This window comes from Centrocercus urophasianus, unplaced genomic scaffold (assembly GCF_019232065.1).
Source record: "Centrocercus urophasianus isolate 14NV4802_14NV808 unplaced genomic scaffold, USGS_Curo_1.0 seq_9, whole genome shotgun sequence".
Taxonomy (NCBI): domain Eukaryota; kingdom Metazoa; phylum Chordata; class Aves; order Galliformes; family Phasianidae; genus Centrocercus; species Centrocercus urophasianus.
In genome coordinates this window covers 686,618-706,516 of record NW_024885532.1, presented here as the reverse complement: position 1 = coordinate 706,516, position 19,899 = coordinate 686,618, and the positions used below count along the sequence as shown (strand labels likewise).

At 41.0% G+C, this 19,899-nt stretch overlaps 1 protein-coding gene across 1 annotated transcript in view; it reads left to right on the top strand.

Annotated features, from left to right (window-relative positions):
- HS6ST3 (heparan sulfate 6-O-sulfotransferase 3) overlaps nt 1-14,851 on the top strand; it is a 280,558-nt gene extending 265,707 nt beyond the window's left edge. The window contains exon 2 of the mRNA XM_042839022.1: nt 10,877-14,851. Within this exon, the coding sequence (XP_042694956.1) occupies nt 10,877-11,582 (706 nt within the window). The 3' untranslated portion in view covers nt 11,583-14,851. The remainder of the gene's footprint in view (nt 1-10,876) is intronic.
- The last annotated feature ends 5,048 nt before the right edge of the window (nt 14,852-19,899 follow it).

Here is a 19,899-nt window from a genome sequence, read left to right as displayed (position 1 = left end):
CTTTTATGAGACTCATATCAGATGCTGATGCAGTCTAAGCGTGACTGAGGGTACTGGGGGAATACAGCATGGTCACTTCTAGCTTTTCTTATCACAAGATACAATAACAAACAGATAACTTTGAATAACGAAGGCTTAGAGGCCTTCTCCCCTCCTTTGATGTTCCATTATAAATCCTCTTGATGTATTTGCAGTGCAAACTCAAGAACAACTGGATGTAACTGGGCCAGGACAAGATTTCGTCTAGGAACAAAAATCTAACCATAAGAAGCAACCCAGTCAGAGTGAAGGAGTGAAAAGAATTCTTCAAAAGGGTGTTTCATGAAGGGGATTACAGATTACTGGCAGGGAAGGAGACTGATAATCTTGGGAGCCTCCTGTAGCTAAATAAAACAGCAGGCTATGCTTTCCATGGGCTTGGGCATCCTTAGCTCATTAAACTCTAGACTTTCTTCACTAACTTTGCTTAACTCTATGCACTCTTATTGAAAATTTGAGCCCAAATTCAGCACACAATTATGCAGTAGCTCATGCATATTGATATCTGTCTGTGTGCATTTTCTGAAATGCTGGGACTAGAACCATGGGTAGCTATTTCATTACTCCTCAGTCATCCAGAGTGTTATCTCCCTACTTAAAACCATACATAAAAGCAATCTTGTGAAAGGCAAAGCACGTTCCCTGCACTCTGTCTTCTGTCTTGGGTACCCTGGAAGGCACAGGGGATGATAGGCATGATCTAGTTGGCAGGTTTTTTATGTTTTGATGTATTTTCTGACAGGTCTGTGCATTTGGTATCAGTCTGTGCATGGTCACACTGAACCCTGAAAGCACTGGGATGGGAAGAGACCCTGGAATATTCCTAGCCTAACACCCTTCCCAGGGCAAGGCTACTGAATGTAGGCAGGGTTGCTTACAGCTCTCTCCAGTCAGATCTTCAAAATCTCCAAGGGTGGAAGGTGCACAACATCTTCAGGCAAAGCTTTCTGAACACTTAGTTACTCTGCTAGTGAAAGATATTTTCCTTGTATCGTCCCCTTTTTCAATTTTTGACCATTTTCTTTCACTGTCCTGTTGTGTATGTCTGCAAAGAACCAGAGTCTTTCTTCTCAGTAACCTCTATTACTGGAAGTTTGGTACCCATCCAATGTCTTTGATGTGTTTAAAATACTTTGCTAAAGTCTGCATCTTCACAAGTAGGTATTCTCCTGTGTCAGGAAGAAAGAGTCACAGCACTCACAGTTTCCTTTCTTTGCAGTAGATCTTGAGGACTGTGTTCAGTAATGATTTTGAAGGGCTTATGGCAATGTGAGTGTAGAAAACATGATTCCTATTTCAAATGGTTATTCTTTACTTAATTGCAAAATCTCTTACATACAAAAGATGCATGTAGAAAATCACAGTTCCTAGTTCCAAAAGCCTACAGTCTTTCAAAAGGAAATCATCAGTTTGCATAGTCCTGGGCCTATTCATTTGTGGCATACTTCAGAAGAAAAATACATATAATCCACATAAATGTATTTGTTACTATTGCTTTTAAATTAAGTCACATATTTTCTATTTAATATAAAATTAAAACTATTTTCAAAATAGCTTAACTAGCATCTTATTATTTTCATGTGATAACATTCCTTTATATACCACTACTGAATTTGCCATAGCTTTACTTGAAGGCAAGTTAGACTCCTTGGGTGGAAAAATTCCTAATGTTGTACAAACAGCATTTGTGTTGCCATAGGTTCACTTTCTTTTTCCCCTTCTGGATTATCCTAAATCACTGCTGTTAAAAGTTGTTTGATGTCTGAGAGTGAGTGATCTCTAAAGACATTCTTTGTTATCCGACATTCTTTAATCAGCTGTAGGACACTAATCTTCTCATCAGCAGCCATGCAAACAAATAAATAAAATGGTGCTATAAAGCTTTTGTGAGCTTTCTCTGCTAGCACAGATACAGAAGTTAATTTGGTGTTCCAGAAGTTATTTTTTTTGAAAAAAAAAATGTTTGCAATTTCTAAATAAAAAATCTGGGTTTTTATAATGAGTGCTAAAGCAACAGATTAATGAAACAGAAACTGAAACTGCTAACGGGGAGTATTCTTCTTAAAATGCAAAGAAATGTGAGGTTTCACATTTTGTAAGTGCTTCCCAGTGCCAAACGCCAAATTTCTCTTGGCTGTAACAGGCTGTTGTTGCAATTTAGTTTCTAAGCAATCTTCCTTGCAATCCAGGGTTAGAAACCTAATATACTAATATATTATATGTCTGACTCGAAGCCCTCCCCTCATCTTACTTAGATCAGCAAGGACAACAAAATTATGGTAGACTTTATCTTGGTCTGAAGATGCGTATGAAATAATGCAAAGCTTACTTAAAGCTTCTTTTTATTTTGGGAATGCTCCAGCCCTAAAACCTTGCTTATAAGGAAATATCCTGACATGACTGGTATGTATACAATAAGCACAATAAGTAGTTACTTCTCACTCACTACATAATGTTACATGACAAGTTAGTTTTCAAGGTTGGCTTGAAGTTTTTACCCTGTATAGGCAGGGATTCCTTGACTCCAGGCATGGGATCCGCCTTGCAGATTGAGACTTCTATACAGGTGTCTACAAGGCAGATATACTGAAGTTACAGATATCTAAGATCCCACTGTGGTCAGTATACACAGTACAACGTACAGGGTGTCTCTGAAGTGATGCAGCTCATTCTAGAGTCAGCACCTACCTTTGGCCAGCTGCATAACTGTCCAGACAGTACTGACTGAGTTAGGCAGCTCCCTGCTGGCTTTTGATGTTGCTTAGATGCATAGCTTCTATGTAGATCCTTGAATTGGGAGTTCTTAGCCTGGAAGTAGTATCCTGCTCCATCTCTGAGCAGGGCTATCCTACAGATGTTGCTGCAGCATACATCACTGGGATGGCAAAAGGAGTTAAACCGCAAAAGCTTGTGACCAGTTTGGAAATTGGAAACTGGCCATTTCGGGGTGCAAAATCCCAGTGGAATAATGAGACACATCTAATTTCGTGCTGCAAAACACAGGTTATACTTCTTTCTTACATTTAACTTATCTGAATTGGCAAATTTCTCCTTTAATGTAGAGTAGCTGAGTGTCTGTAGGGCACTGCTGCCACTGCATGAATTAAGTGCAACTCACCATCCCAATTAAAAATAATAGAAGTGGTGGAGACTCGTATCTTCCAGAAAACCAGTCAGGTGAGCATCTTTCCTACATGCTGAGTTGGTGAGGTATGTGGTAAGAATGGATAAATGTTGACTTCTGTCAACGTTTGGTGTCTGCTGTCCTACTGACACTTTCAGTAAAAGATATATATAATGAAATCCATAACAACCTGAAAGTACAGCTAACGGTATTAAGATCACAAACTGTTTTAAGGGATGGCTTAGAAAACCATTTCCATCACAGCAGTCTAGCATCCTCTAGCAGAAGCTAAGCTTAAGAAACCTATGTGCTGTTGCTACACCTACACAAAAGTCTGCTTGCTAGCTGGTGTTTATCCAACCTGGTTAAGCTGAACATGTGCCACTTCATCACATTTTCCTGGTAGTACAGTTATTCAGGAGAACAGCCAGCTTTTGTCACACTGGGCAGATTATCTGTAAATTAGGCATAACATAGATGCAGCTCTGCTCAGCACTGCAGTGCTGCTAGCCATGGGCTGAAACATCTGCACTATGCTAGTATGACTTGACCAGCTTATATTAGCACTAGCCCAACAGTGCCACTTCACTTTCTGCCTTCCCCCACCATTCGTGTTGTCTGTTCATATGCCCAAATTACTCACATAGTGCACTATCCACAGTTTGTTTCACCTGTTTATCCTGCTCAATGCACTGTTACCAGGCTGATAATACTTACAGCCTGAATCATGGAATCATAGAATCATTAAGATTGGAAAGACCACTAAGATCATTTAGTCCGACCTTCAGTCCACACCTGTGACCACTCTAGACCATGTCACTCAAAGCTGAGTGAAGAGGGATGGCTGACCACTGGTTTGCTCTGTCACAAAGGCAGCGTTGTGAACGCAGGCTTGAGGACAAAACTGGGAATCACACAGTTTTTGCTCGTGTACTGCAGATCCTTCCTAACATTTCATCTCGTAAGGACAGCCTCTGTCTTTAGCACAAGTGTACTGCCAGGATGGGCATTTCAGAACCCGCCAGGGGAGTACACTCATTTCCAGGGTTAAAGCTGCTAACATTCTGTTGCAGCTTGGGGCATAAACTTGAATAGGTCTTATTTTCTTCTACCAGTGTGGGTGTTTTTATGATGCACTTGCACTTTTCAGTCATTTTGGTTCTTCTTTCATCTGGCTGTTAGTGTCTTATAAAATATTCTATGACTGCCTTTTCTTCCACCTCAGATACTTCTCCACCTCTGCACCAGCTGCTGTGAGTGCGCTCTTCTCCTTTAATGAAGCTTATCAATCCCTTCAATAAGGCCCTGCCTCATTCTTTGAATGAAAAGATCTCTGCTTCTTGCTGGTTGCTTTTTCACCGCACAGCCTCCAGAAGTGCTGTGAGAGTTCTCCTTATGCTGGCTGCTCCACGCAAGAGAAAGAAGATGTCATTCATCCTTCTTCCTGAGGAGGCCCTACAGCATGTTTTGTTCTGCATGCATGGGGATCCTTCATTTGTATAGTAAATCTTCCTCACCCTGGAAGCCTGTTTCATGATGATAGAAGGCAAAAAATGCCCTGGTTTGGGTTCACCCTCAATAATCTCCTCCTCTGAAATAGATTTCTAAATAAGAGCAATGCCACTGAGGGATTAATGTAAGATTACAGTATTTGTATTATAATACCTTATAATGTGAAAGAAATACATGTTTTTGGGACATAGGGTTTCTTTTGCCTAATGCTAACAAAGAGTCTAGATTTCTTGCTGGTGGGACTAGAGCTTTCTGAATTTCCAGGTAGTTTCTAATTCTGCTGTAAATAGCAACATTTCAGTTATTGAGCTTCTCAAGCTACTGGGAGCGAGACAGCCCTGCACTGGTACTGAGCTTGTAGCTGTGGTCGCAATTGGAAACAACTACACTGTACTGCTCTCTTAAGAGAGAATGTAGAACACATTTGTTGATACAATACGGATACAATATAGTGATTTCACTGAGCTTGAGTAAGTTGGCAACAACTTAACAAGATTTCAAGATGGCTAGAAACACCTGGTTATTTACTGCATGGAGGATAGGATAATACACACTCAGACAGGGGGCCCTCCTGTTGAGACACAAGATTCAAAGTAGACACCCCGGCTTTCTAAATTCTTTAAACCATGCACATAAGGAGCTGAAATGAGGATGGATTTATACCTAGTCCCAGACTTGTTCAGTGGTTTATGTCTAAGCGATTGTGTGTGAACCACTGATCTAAGATTGAATCTTAGTGAAGCTAACAAAGATTATGATCAAAGATGTGATTTTATTGAGGCTAACAAAGCCTAAAACAATTAGTCACACTGAGAATTTGTATCAACAAGGCATTTCAACATCAAGGTGTAAAGGATCTCTGAGCAGATGTAACTCAAGAGGTATCCCTTTTCACGAGGAGATACTGACATGCAGCCAGCTGCCATGCAGGAGAGCTCAGTGAGCTCTTGAACTGCTCACTATTTATGGGGTAAGATGACTGATTCATTGTCATCAGTTGTTTTTTATATGCATGCTCAACTGGTCTTCAGCTATTGAACCAGTTGTGTGTTACCAGTTCTCCCAGCAACCCTCCTAGTGTGGGACAGATTTGTGGTCATTTTCAGTACTGTTACTTATGTACCCATATATGTTGTTTTTTATGCATTTTTTTTCTACATGTTTTTAAATCCATTTGGAAGGTTTATATGAAACATCTTCTCATTGATGTGCCAACATGTTCTGCTTTGTTAGCCTTTAAACACTGAGGTTGTCTGCAGCAGCAATTTGATAATCAATTGTGGAAGTCCACTGAAATGAAGTCAAGAAGTCTTGGATGAGTTTGCTGTGTCAAACCATAGTAACAAGTTAATGCTTAATTCTTTTCTGAGAATTACTCCTTGAGGCTACCTTTGGAATTTAACACAGCCACACAGTCATGAACATGCTTAAAGCAAGGAGGTCATTGGCGAATGATAGTGGATGGAGTTAAATCCAGCTGGCATCAGGTCATGAGAGGTGCTCCCCAGGGGTCAGTATTGGGGCCTGTTCAGTATCTTTATTGATGATCTGGATGAGGTCATTGAGTGCACTCTCAGTACAAGGGTGGATAGTGATAGGACAAGGGGCGATGGTTTTAAACTAAGACAGGGGAGGTTTAGGTTAGGTATCAGGAGGAATTTTTTTCACTCAGAGGGTGGTGAAGCACTGGAACAGGCTGCCCAAGGAGGTTGTGGATGCCCCATCCCTGGAGGCATTCAAGGCTAAACTGGATGTGACTCTGGGCAGCCTGGTCTGGTTGTTGGTGACCCTGCACGTAGCTGGGGGATTGAAACTGGATGATCATTGTGGTCCTTTTCAACCCAGGCTATTCTATGATTCTGTGATGTGTCTGCAGATGACACCACTTTGGGAGGAAGTGTCAATCTGGCTGGTGGTAGGAAGGCCCTACAGAGGGATCGGGCAAGCTGGATAGCTGGGTTGAGACCAATGGGATGAAGTTCAACAAGACCAAGTGCTGGGTCCTGAACTTTGGCACAACAACCCCAGGCAACTCTACAGGCTTGGGGCAGAGTGGCTGGCAAACTGCGTGGAGGAAATGGAGCTGGGGATATTGGTCAAGGCTTGGCTAAACATGAGCCAGCAGTTTGCCTAGGAGGCCAAGAAGGCCAGTGGCATCATGACTTGTATCAGAAATAGTGTTGCCAGCAGGAGCAGGGAGGTGATCATTCCCCTGTACTCAGCTTTGGTGGGGCTGCACCATGAGTACTGTGTTCAGTTTTGGGCCCCTCACTATGAGAAGGATACTGAGGCCCTGGAGCATGTTCAAAGAAGGGCAACAAAGCTGTGAGGGGTCTGGAGCACAGGTCTTATGGGAAGAGGCTGAGGAATCTGGGATTGTTTCGTCTGGAGAAGAGGAGGCTCAGTTGAGACCTTATCGCTCGCTCTCTACAATTATCTGAAGGGACGTTGTGGCATGACAGAAGTCAGCCTTTTCTCCCACATAACGGCAACAGGACAAGAGGGAATGGCCTCAAGTTGCACTTGGGGAGAATTCAGGTTGGGCTTTAGGAAAAATTTCTTCTCTGAAGGAGAGTTCATGTATTGAAATAGGCTGCTCAGGGAAGTAGTGCTGTCACCATCTCTTGAGGTGTTTAAGGAAAGGGGAGATGTAGTATTTAAAGACATAGTTTAGTGGGCAATATTGGTGGTAGGTGGACAGTTAGCCTAGCTGACCTCAGACGTCTTTTCAAACCTTAATGATTCTTTGATTCTGTGATTCTCTGAGTCATTTACATAGGCAAGAACAAGTGCATCTCTGTATTTAGACTGGCTCAGAAACATTCAATCTGTAGTTAACTTGATTCTCTTCTTTTGAAGTGAAAAAGGAGATGGAAGGCCATTTTTTTATGAACTGTTTCTTTTTCTTTATTATGAGCTGACTCCTCAGCCATTCTTAATGTGATTGAAAGCTGCACTAAATAAACTAAATTTAAAACTACACTAATGCACTAAATTTAAAAACAATTTCCTGAGATAATTTTGATAGTTTTCCAACTGAAACACATGTGCGTAACCTGTATATTATTTATTTATATTCTTATTCTAGATACACAGCATCCTTTCTCCTGAAAAAAAAAAAAAAATTACAGCAGTGCCATGACTATTGGATTGCATTCCCCATGCATCTGTGTAGCCTTCTTGCAGTGTCTCTTGGACAGTGTCCAGGATCAGGTGGAAGAAGTCTAAGATATTCCAAGCTTAAATTGGCTGGGGGTGATGAAAAGTCTTGAACAGAAGGCTAAACAGAAGGTTGTGAAGTGTGGATGGGGTGCAGGTAGCTGCACTCTTAGTGCCCTGGGATCTAAATGTGTATCAGGATGCTGTAAAAGACTGTCTTCCAGATGAAGAAGCCATTCAGTGTTAACACAAGGAAGCAACTTTGCAAGGTGCCCAAATCAGAAGCAAATTAATCAGGATAGCAAAACAATTTGCAGAAGTCAGTTAGTCACCAGAAGAAGCCATAATGGACAGGTGGAAGTTCCTTGCCCATTCTGTGCAAGGAAAGCTACGGAAGTTACACAAAGACATGCACTGCTCATTTCCCTGCATTTGCTTCGTATTCCTGCAAGCACATTTGCATATCCAGAGATGAAATGGAAATGATTGATGCAAAGAAGGTATCTTTGTGAATTGCTAGTGCTCTGAAGCATGCCTGAGTAGGACTGTTAGAGATGAGTGAGGAAAGACAGAACTGTTAGAGGTATAAATAATTGTCGAGAGCAACTTTTAAATCCACCTATTACCACTTAGCAACATCTAAAAAGATCCACAGATGGGAGGGGCAGCAATACAAGGTCTAAGCCAAACTTGGTCTTCATTGATATAGATGTTGGTGGTTGTCCCTGTATCTTGGTCCATTTTTTCTCATGTCTGGTGACTGCTGCATGTTGCAATAACAGTGTCTTATGCTCAGAGTTTACGGGTGTCTGAGAGTTTGGCCAATTTATCTCTATAGTACCAGTGAAAAGTCCACTTGTTCTCTTTGTAGGAAAGCTATTCATAATGTGCTCTCATACATGCAAAGTAAAGCCAAAGTGAGATGAACATTCAGTTTGAGAAGTGAAAGCCACGTCTGAAGTACTCAAATACTCTCAAATTTTGGTACTTCTTAATTTATACCCTTCCACCTGTAACTCTTCTGCTATGAAATCATCTTTGAAACAGCCACTGTCATTAGATAGTAATTCAAGATGTTACCCAAAATTTGGTCTCATAACCTCATTCCAAAAAATGCATTATAAATCCTCTAGGTAGAGAATGCAGAATGAATAAGGACAGTGTGTTCACTTCTGTTTCCTTTTGCTTTATCCGAATTGGGAAATATATCTGCATTTTGGGAAAATGTGGGGCATGTCTGCCTTTATGACAAACCCAAGGTTTACAGAGAAGCTACAGGAATCTTTAGTGGTAGAAAATCAGTGATATCTGAAAAATAAGGGTGTCAGTCTTGAAGATAAATCATAGTGTCAAGAATTTAACAGGTTGGCTCTTGTATAAGATGGTCCCAGAAGGAGTCCAGCGGAGGGCCACAAAGATGATAAAGGGCTTGGAGTGTCTCCCATATGAGGAAACGCTGAGTAACCTGGGTCTGTTCAGCCTGGGGGAAAGAGGACTGAGAGGGTATCTGATCAATGTTTATAAATATCTGTAGGGAGATGGGAGGCAAAAATGGATGAATGTAGTCTCTTCTTGGTGGTATGTAGCAATAGGACAAGGAGTAATGGCCTAAAACTTGAACAACTTGAACACATGAAGTTCTGTGCTAACATGTGGAAGAACTTCCTTATGGTAAGGATGACGGAGCACTGGGACAGGTTGCCCTGAGAGGTTGTGGAATCTCTGTCTGTGGAGATATTCAAGATCCACTTGGATGCCTACCTGTGTGACCTACTGTAGGGTACCTGATTTAGCTGGGGGGTTGGACTAGATGATCTGTAGAGGTCCCTTTCAACTCCTGCAAGTCTGTGATTCTGTGACCCTGTGTTGGTTTGTGTACTGGGTAACTTGTTTACAACAAGCTTGTCTCCTTGTTTGCTTCATTCTTGTTTAGGTTCGAGAAAGAATATTTAGATAAGACTTTTCCTTAAGAAAACTTATCTTAGGACTCATGATTTATTAATGTATTATTTGCAGTCGGATGAGTCATGCAAACTCATAAGCCTATTTTTGTACCTCTCTGAGTGTTAATTTTAGTCATGAATCTTCTGCTAATTATTCTAGCTGACAGAAATCATAAGTATTTTGGTTTTGTTTTGTCTTTATAATATCACCCTGCAACTGAGGTTAGTAGCTATAGTATAAAACATTTATCTGTAGAAAACTATGTGTGAAATCCTTTTGGAACCATACTCGATTGCAGTCCATCTCAGATTGCTGTAAACAGATGTTCAAACTCATTCCATAGCTAAAAGGTGAATTGACAATGTGAGTGCTGCATTTATTTGCTCTATTTCAGATCAATACTTCTTAGTGTCTCTTCTGTATTCTAGACAGGTGAGGTTGAATAATGACAATCTTTGTATCAACAAATGCTTTTCTACTATGTGATTATAACAAATTTCAATCAAGCAGTTGTCTAAAATTAAGTCATGTGAATAGGCCTGGGGCCTCTCGTTATCATCACTCCAACCCATTTAATAATTGGGCTCTTCCTAAGTAAGTCTTACGCTGGTCTTCCACGTGGTATTATTGCCAGTGCTTCTTGTATATTCTGACCAAGTGCTGTATGGGTTATCGTCTCACACTTGCATGTCTCAGTCCAGCAGGATGGTTACAGGATTATAGAAATCCATTTTTCCACATTTTCTGACATTGCTGAATTTTAACATTTTAAGTAGAAGGGAGTACTCTTCAGTTAATTGGCTTCTACATAAAATAATGACCACTGAACAGCTGATTAATCAAAGCAACTCCTTTTCTCTGATAGCTGCTTACTTCCTTTCATTTCTCTCTTTCTTCCAATGTACCTGGTGTTTTATTCTCAGTGCTTGTGAAGCTTTAAGCTTTTTATTATCTCAGAAATAGTCATTTTAAGTATCTGCCTTACACTGAACAAAGTGAAGGGGGTGTGTGGTGATGGCCACTGGGAATCATTTTGTTGGAGAATAAAAAAAGAAAAATCCACTGCATCTTAAAACTATGTTTAATGATTTGTTTCAGGAACTTCTATTACATCACAATGCTGAGGGATCCAGTATCACGATACTTGAGTGAATGGAAGCATGTCCAGAGGGGTGCAACGTGGAAAACTTCCCTTCATATGTGTGATGGAAGAAGCCCAACACCAGACGAGCTACCAACCTGTTATGAAGGAGATGACTGGTCTGGAGTCAGTTTACGGGAGTTCATGGACTGTAGCTACAACTTAGCCAACAACCGCCAGGTGCGCATGCTGGCAGATCTCAGCCTGGTGGGATGCTACAACTTGACTTTTATGAACGAGACTGAGAGAAACGTGATTCTTCTCCAAAGCGCCAAGAACAATCTGAAAAATATGGCCTTCTTTGGGCTTACGGAATTTCAGAGGAAAACACAGTATCTCTTTGAGAGGACATTCAACCTGAAATTCATTTCCCCGTTCACCCAATTCAACGTCACACGGGCCTCCAATGTGGACATCGGTGAGGATGTGCGGCAACGGATAGAGGAGCTGAACTTCTTGGACATGCAGCTTTATGACTACGCCAAGGACCTGTTCTTGCAGCGCTTTCAGTACTCCAAGCAAGAGGAGCATCAGCTGAACCGCCTAAAGAGGCGAGAGGAGCGGAGACTGCTGCGGGAGCAGAGAGCTCACCAGTGGCCAAGGGAAGAGGCGGCAGAAGTAGCTGTTACTGAAGATTACAACAGCCAGGTTGCACGGTGGTAACACTCCTCCATCTTGCCTAACCCATGGGAGGATCAAAGAGGCTGATTCTTTGTGCAGCTCAGCTGCCTGAAAGTCGGCCAAGGAAGGCCACCCACCATGGTAAATGATACAGCATCTGACAGCTAACCTTCCTTGTCTCAGTTTTTCTTGCTTTCTGTCAGTAAGAAGAATATGTTTTTTTTTCTCCGTGTACTTTAATTAGTGTTATTAGTCGCAGTAGAAGAGATTCCCATCCAAACAGACTTCCTTCAAAACCCTAAGCTGTGAGAATGGGTTGAAGAGAGGGCTGTGTCTATGACATTAACAGACGTACCTTCTACAATCTGAGCTACCAAAACTTGTGCAGACATGAATCAAAATTGGAAAAAAAAAAAATTTTGTTTTGATTCCTCTGTGTTGTGAGAGCTGGTTTATTTCATATTGTCCTTTGCAATTGTAGTGTGTAGCTTCCTAGTGAATGAAATGGAGGTAAACATATTGCCCTTCAAACTTCTACATGCTGGGTTTTGATTAAGGAAAGAATTTGCTGAGGTGATTAAAAAAGACATAGGAAATGTGGGATTGGTGTAGTGCTTGTTCTTTTCTGTAAACCTGCAGAGATCAGAGGTCAGAGATCATTTGTAAGCAAATTGATGGGGGGTTAGTTTATTTCTCTGCAGATGTTAAGGGTATCAGACTCAGCCAGGTAGCAGCCATCTTTTGAAGTGTGTGTGGCAAAGGGAAAGCTGGAATGCAAAAACTGGGAAATGAGGACCTTGCTGCAGCTGGCCGCACGCTGCCAAGATTATCTGGCTGTAGGCAATGAAATCAGCCTTCACATTCACAAAAGGTGAAGAGGGGCTAAGTGAACTACAGGAGAGAGGAAAGACAGAGCAGGAGAAGCTTGAATATTAGTGGGACATTTTCTAGATTTGCTGCAAAAGCCTGGAGATGTATTGTCTGTGAAGACAGGCAGGCTTATGATATTGTCTGTTAAAATACATTAATGCCAAGTGAGCACAATTTGGTTTTCTCTCTAACTATGGTAGTAGCTACAAAAAAAACCCTCAGCTTTTGTTTTTATAGATACATAGTAGATATTTGGGAAGGCTTGATATTTATTATTCTGTATGAAGATTCTTTGTAAATTAGTTGTTTTCATGAAGAGAGGTCTGTATCTGGTTTTATTCCTTGTCTACAAAAAGATTCAATGGATTCTTTGTCCACACATTACATTCTTAACTGCACCTATTTATTCTGATTTTTTTTTCTTGATTCTATTTGTAATAGTGGAACTTTGAAAAGAGGGTCCTGTGCATCAGAGATCTTTTGAGGGAGTTTTTTTCCTTCTTCTTCTAGCATAAATCTAAAGCATTAGGAGGAAATTTCTCTAAGTGCCTCAACGTGGCTGCTAAATCAAGATGCTGAAAGTATATTATTGCATGCATGAATGGCTTTTACCTTACAGATTTACTAATTAGAAATAGTGGAGCACCTGATGTGGATGCACATTTCTCACTTATTTTCAGAATTCAACTTTTTAGCCACTCATTAAAAGTTTAACGTGCTGCAGAAAAAGAAATCAAGTTTGAAAATTTATCCCTTATTTCCAAATGTTGTTTTTAATGCATGCTGTATCTTTTTTTAGTTCCAACAATGCTATTTGCTGCTTATCTATGCATAATATCAAAAATATGGTCTAACGATCCTGTTGAGAGTTAGTGTATACAACAATATGTTCAACTTGGAATATCATAAAGAACATTAAGAAGTGAAGAAGGCTACTGGGGGGACACCTCAATACTGATGTAGCTTATTGGCAATATGCTTCTTGACAGCAGTGTGTTAGTTTTGTGATAAGCAGCAGGGCTATTGGTCCGCAATACCTGTTCCATTGGTGGATGGCATACACCTCCTCCCACCTCTGCCTTCAGAAGGGAAATCACGGGACTACAGTGATTCTCCTGCCCAAGCTTGGGATGTCCATCTTAGAAAAGACTGCCCGACGTCCTGTCTGGATCCCCATCTCCCTGAAGAGGCTCCCAGACTCTTCACTCACACAGAAATACCCGTGTTCAGAGGTTTGAATTGAAGCATTTACAGATTGACTCTCGCTGTGCGTGCAAGAGAAGGGAAGGTGCCTGTGGCACTCCATGCACCATGTCCAGGGTCTGTGACTGCTCTTCTTGTCTCTGTGAACACAGGGAGCTGGAGTGCCAGGGGGACCCCAAAGGGCCCTGTGCCAGAGGCAGAGATGGGCAGGAGCAGGGCTGCTGTTGGGCGTGCGTGGAAGGAAAGATGCTAGGACGAATTTGGAATAAGGAGAAAGATAAACAAGAAAACAGAGTAAGTCCCATCTGTAAAGTGTCCATCAGCACCGAAAGGGTTCCCTTTGTCTCATCCCTGCCTCTCTCTCCAGCAGACTGCCTCAACAGCAACAGAGGCCTTGTTTTTCATTTTGGAAGTGTAGTGTTATCTTTCGAGGGGAAAGGAGAGAGGGAGAGCAGAAATTCTTCCCTGCAGCCCCATCAGTTGCTCAGAGCATCAGTTTCAGTTCTCTAGGCACACGAACAGGTCTCCAGGCTTCTGCACAATGCAAAACAAAACCTAATGAGGAAAATCAAAGCAGTCTTTGGGCAGTTTACATGAACTTTAATGGTTTGGCAATACCTTAATGCAATGCCTAACCTTTTCTCAATCATTCCCCAGAAGACAAGATTAGGGTCTTGAAGAGCTGCTAGTGTTCTGTGGTATCTATGTTAATGGGATTTGCTTTGAAGCTTGGGACTTAGTTAAAATTTAAGGATTCTCTTGTTTTTTCTTTTTCCTGGAGCCTGTCCATAGCACTGGTGTCACATACCACTGGTTTTGTGGAATCAGAGTCTGAGATCATGCTGTCACCAGAGCCCATGGCCCCATCAGCTTCCTACAGCTACAGCAGTTAAGTCCAGTGAGCCCCCAGTGCCAACACTGCTGCTGCTGCCATCCTTTGCAGATATTCCTGACACATACAAAATAAGGCTGTTCTGAAATACTTCTAGGTGGACTTGTCTTAAGACACAAGCATGCAGCTTTTTCTTCTCAAGGGCAACACCCAAAATAATCACAGAATCACAGAATTGTAGGGGTTGGAAGGGACCTCTAGAGATCATCGAGTCCAACCCCCCAATGTAATGTAATGTAGATCAGCAGAAGAATAAAGGTCCTGGTTTATCTCTCTTCACAGAATCACGGAATCACAGAATGGCCAGGGTTGGAAGGGACCTCAAGGATCATGAATCTCCAACCCCCCTGCCACAGGCAGGGCCCACAAGCACCCCATTTAATACTAGACCAGGCTGCCCAGAGCTCCATCCAACCTGGTCTTGAACACCTCCAGGGACGGGGCATCCACAACCTCTCTGGGCAGCCTGTTCCAGCACCTCACTCTTATAGTAAAGAACTTCCCCCTGACATCGAACCTAAATCTTTTGTTCCAGTTTTCATTGCTCTGACAGTGCTTCACTGTAACTACACCGCTCTGTAAGATCAGAGAGCAATGTGTTCCTTTCAAAACATTTGTGAGCAAGGACACTGTAGAATTTGTGTCCATGGCAGTGGCTTTATTTTGTTGTTTAAACAAGGCAATTTGGCTTCTGCTACTGTGATGCTGAAACGAATCTCATTCTTTTGTAATGGAGATGTACTTACTAATCTCTCCCATCACATCTTCAGCACCGGCTGCCTTTTCCAGTTATAGTTTGCTGTAGGCTTGGAGTGGCGGGAGAAACATGCTGTGTTGTTGAAACGGGTTCTTGGTAATTTGATGTCTAGTCCAAGAACTCAGCCTATTGCCTATGGGCTGTGCTTTATTAAGGAATGGATTTTTTTCCTTTCTTCCTCACTCATCAATGCTAACAATAAAATGCTTTTTCGCCATGGGGAAATGAAAAAAAAAATGTAGTTTATCATTTTTGGTATTATTCATTGCAATTGCATTAGCAATGAGGCTGTAATAGCCTTGCTAGGACTTCTGCCCAGCATGTGGTAGTTACCTGCAGCTTGCTAGAAACAGAAATAGAGAGTAAAAAAATTCATAGAATCACAATGTTGGAAAGGATCTACAAGATCATCTAGTCCAACCATCCTTCCATTACCCTTGCTACCACAAGCTACATAATCATATCTCTTAGCTAGGAAGGAAATCAGACCCACAGCCAAATTCCTAACTTTATTGTCTCTGTTCAACCACTCCAAATGGTGGATTACATCACCCTTGAATCTGAAGGTGTTTCAGAATTGGCTTACCACTTCTTGCTGGGAAGGTCTTGTTTCCTATACATTTTCAAGAGGTGCAAGTATCAGTAACTATGACTGAGTGTGTTGTTAGGGACTTTTCTCAGGCTGACCTTCCAGATAACACATTTCATTCTGTGCTAGTAGGTTGTTTTCCACCACAGTCCTTATGGTACTGAGCACTGATGCTATAAAATTTGTTTTATCTCCACTACATTTTTCCTCCATTGCTGTTCCCCTGATACATATGAATTTTTTTATTATTGTTATTATTATTTGTTTGTATGGGATAGGGAATGTCTGTTTTCCAAGCTAGTGGAGATTACCCTCTATGAGGCATTAAGATGATCATGATAAAATCATTCTCATATAATAGATTGCTGTATCCTTCCTTCATATGGCAAAAGGATATTCAGAAAAGGTACTGAGCACTGAAGGGCTCCATTTAGTTTGTAATGCTTTATTTGTTTATGTTTCATGAAGGGAAATGGGTTCCATAGCCTACAAGGTCCTTGGCTTTCTTCTTGGCCATATCAATAGCTCCATGATTTCTAAGAAATGTTGGAAAAATCAAGAGATCCCATCAGTTGCCATATTTGAGATAAAAGAGTAAATTAATAGGCTGTAAATTATCTTATTCTTTAGGATTTTTCCTTCTGTTTATGTGCAATAATGTGTGTGAACTCTGCTACTAAGAGATTGTATTGTGAGTAACCATATCTACTTTTACTCCTATTTAAAGGGTAGTTTGTAGACCTAGGGGTTTTCATTGATGTAAAGCACAATTTAATGAATTATTTAATGTGTTTAATCATTGTGATGTCAAAAGCAATTGTTTTCATATATTTATTAGTTGGTGGTTTTCTGTAAATTGATACTCATTAAGAAATCTGTTAAAAATGTTTTGTTGAATATTGTTGGGTCCATGAACTACTTATGAGCAACAAATAAACATTGATTGCATCTTTGAAATACTGAAGGTTCCATCTTATCTACTTAGCCATAAAAATGGCTAGAAATATTCCTGTTTCTGGATGGACTGGTTTCCATCATGCATACAGATTCACCGTGATCATAATTATGTTTTTTTTTAATAAAGTGTACATAGAGGAGAAGCATGTTGACATAACTTACTCTTTAATTATGTTGGGACCCAATCCCAAATCTTACGATTGCAATTGACTTTAGTGGGCTTCATTTCAGATCAAATTCAGACATGAAACCTGAGACTTGCATAGTCACTAGCACTAATTCAAGTGACCTCAGTGTCAGAATTTCCATACTTGGGCTGAATTAAGATTTAAGTATGGAAATGATTGAAATAAAGCTGGTGAATTTGTTGGACTTCATTTCTACCAGTTCCCAACCGTTGCAGTAATCTAGAGAGCTACCACAGGGAAAACAGAAGTTTGGGTATGCTGTTGCACCTTTAGTCTCATCCACATGTCCATACATCTTCTTTGAGTGCAGGGGCCTTGAGAGGAGGTGATTTCAGCCTTTATATCTCATAGAAATGGATGAGTGCAATGAACTAGGACTGGGATGGAAACATGGGGGAGCATGGAGAGGTTTAAGTAAGGAGGAAACTCTGAACTATTTTACAAAGTAACTCAGGATCACTTTTACATTAGCTCCTTCAGAGAGCAGTTTGAAAATCTGTTCCATGACTATTTTATCAGGCCAAAAATCCTTCACGGCTCTTGGTTCCAACAATAAGCAAACATGCCACATCCACAGAGGTGAGTCTGATTTAAAGAAAAGGCCATGTTGTGGCAAATTAAGAGTGGGTGACCTTGCCCTACATCCTTTTCATCAAAGCCAACTGCCCTCTGCTAAGTGCAATGGAAAGCATTATTAAAGGTAAAAAATATAGTCAACATGAGAAATTAGTCTTGATACACAGTGAAAATAGCAGTTGTTTAGGGCAGTGGAAGAAAGGAAGTTCTCAAAAGTTCAGGTTAGTTTTGTTTTCTAAATTGTTCTTCGCAAAACTTTACACTCCAAAAGCTAGTGCTTAAAAAACATAATTGTAAGGGGAGGCTGATTGAGTCTGTAGGAACGAGCACCTCTCTGGAATTTATCCTTATGTCATCCTACCCCGTTTTGTATTTTTTCTCAATTTAACTGTACTTCTGGTCTTCTCTTGAAATATTTGTGTATGTGTGTGGATATGCGTCTGGGGTCTAAATATATCAAAAAGCTTCGTGAATAACAAGGTAAAATGGTGCTTGTGCCTTGCAAAAGGACTGTTTAATAAGCTTTTGTATCCCTTTCCATGCTTTTGATGAAATCCCAGCTGCAAATTTCAGTTTTTATATCACCTGTACCAATTTTAGTGTGTAACATTTTGGAGAAGTGAAAGGATTGGAGGACTTTGTAATCTCCAGATTTCTCTAAATTGTACATGTGGCAGCATCTCATTGCTGACTTGGTGGTTGATGTGAATTGAGCTTAATTCCTGGGGGGCAGATGTCAGCCTCTGGAAACACATAGTGTTTTTTGAAACCAGACCCCCAGAAACTGATGGCTGAATGAGCAAAGAGAGTGGACCCTGACAGCGAAGACCAGATGGCGTGGGGAGCTCATTCTACTGCGGAACAATTCAGACTGCTAAACAGAGTCATCCAGTGCTGTTTGCCTGCCTGGCCTCCAACTCCTGCTCCAGAAGGATGTCAGTCTCAGCATAGATGCTGTGTTGTATTTGTAAGCCCAGTGCAAATGTCTCAGATACCCACGGGTCTCTAAAAAACAGAATCTCTCTACTGGAGGCTTATATTTAGAAACCCAGATTGCTTCCCCATTGCTTGTATCATTTGAGGCCATCAATTGAGACAGACTGCAAGGTGAGAGTCCATCATTATTGCCAGTAGTGAGCACAAAATCAAATGCACTGCAGGACAGTGTGAGTGATCGAAAAGCAAAATGAATGTTATTATCTTTTTGAGTCCTGCACTCTAGTGAAAGCAGTTATGAAGCAGGGGCAGAAAGATGGTAAATGAAATAAATGTCTGTATTACTGATAAATATTACTGTATAGCAAAAGTAGAAATGGATTTTACCACCAGAAGACAGATAACTTTTTTCCACATACATAGTTACATTTCAAGAAATGTGTCAGAAAATTGTACTGTAATGCACAGTTATGGCACAGTTATAAGCAAGTGTGAGAATTGGCATTTCTGGACTTTATTACACCCAGCTGGAGAAAGGCTTTCATTTTTGAGGTTTCATTCGCATTTATTTCTATTTTAGCTACAGAGGTTATACAAGGTATGACACCTTTCAGCATCTGCTAAGAAATTTCTGATTATGCCCGAAAACTTGGAATATGAGAAAATGCAATTAGACAGCATGGAGGTAAGTAGATGACTGTTATAAATCCTATTGTTATATGAAAGCACAGAGTGCTAAAAATGTATAATGTAAGAATAAATAATGCCTGCCTTGCTCATACAAGAGATCTACTGCAGGATTTTGTCCACTGGGTGAACAGCTTGCAACTTCACTGTGAAACACATAGGTGAGAGTCCCTTCACACCACAAGAGGTCAACTGGAACACCACTTTCTCATACCACCCTTGGGGAATTCCTAATGGGGCATAAGCATCTGGCCTGCTGTAGAAATTTGCTGTGGAGCAAGAAGGCACTTGTCCCAGAAGTGGCTCCTTCCCCTCACTGTTTGCAAACAGGAAAAAAAAAAATCCCCAAATGTTCTTTAGAGGAGGTAGAGGCTTCATGACAGATTACAAGGCAGCAGCACTTCACCTTTGGAAAGCCTGCGCTGGAAACGAATTATAGTATCATTAAGGTTGGAAAAGACTACTAAGGTCTTCTAGTCCAGCCATCAGTCCATCATCGCCATGCCCACTAACTGTGTCCCTCAAATGAAAGTAAGACTCCCAAGGTGACAGGACTAGAGTTACTTGAGGATGTGCAGAGACCAGAGGGGTAGAATCAAGGATGGAGAGAGCTGACCTCAGGACCCTCGGTGCAAAGATAATTCTCAAAACCACTAGAATGAGTTTGCTAGCTGAGAAATAGAAGATAGGTAGGGAGGAGTACA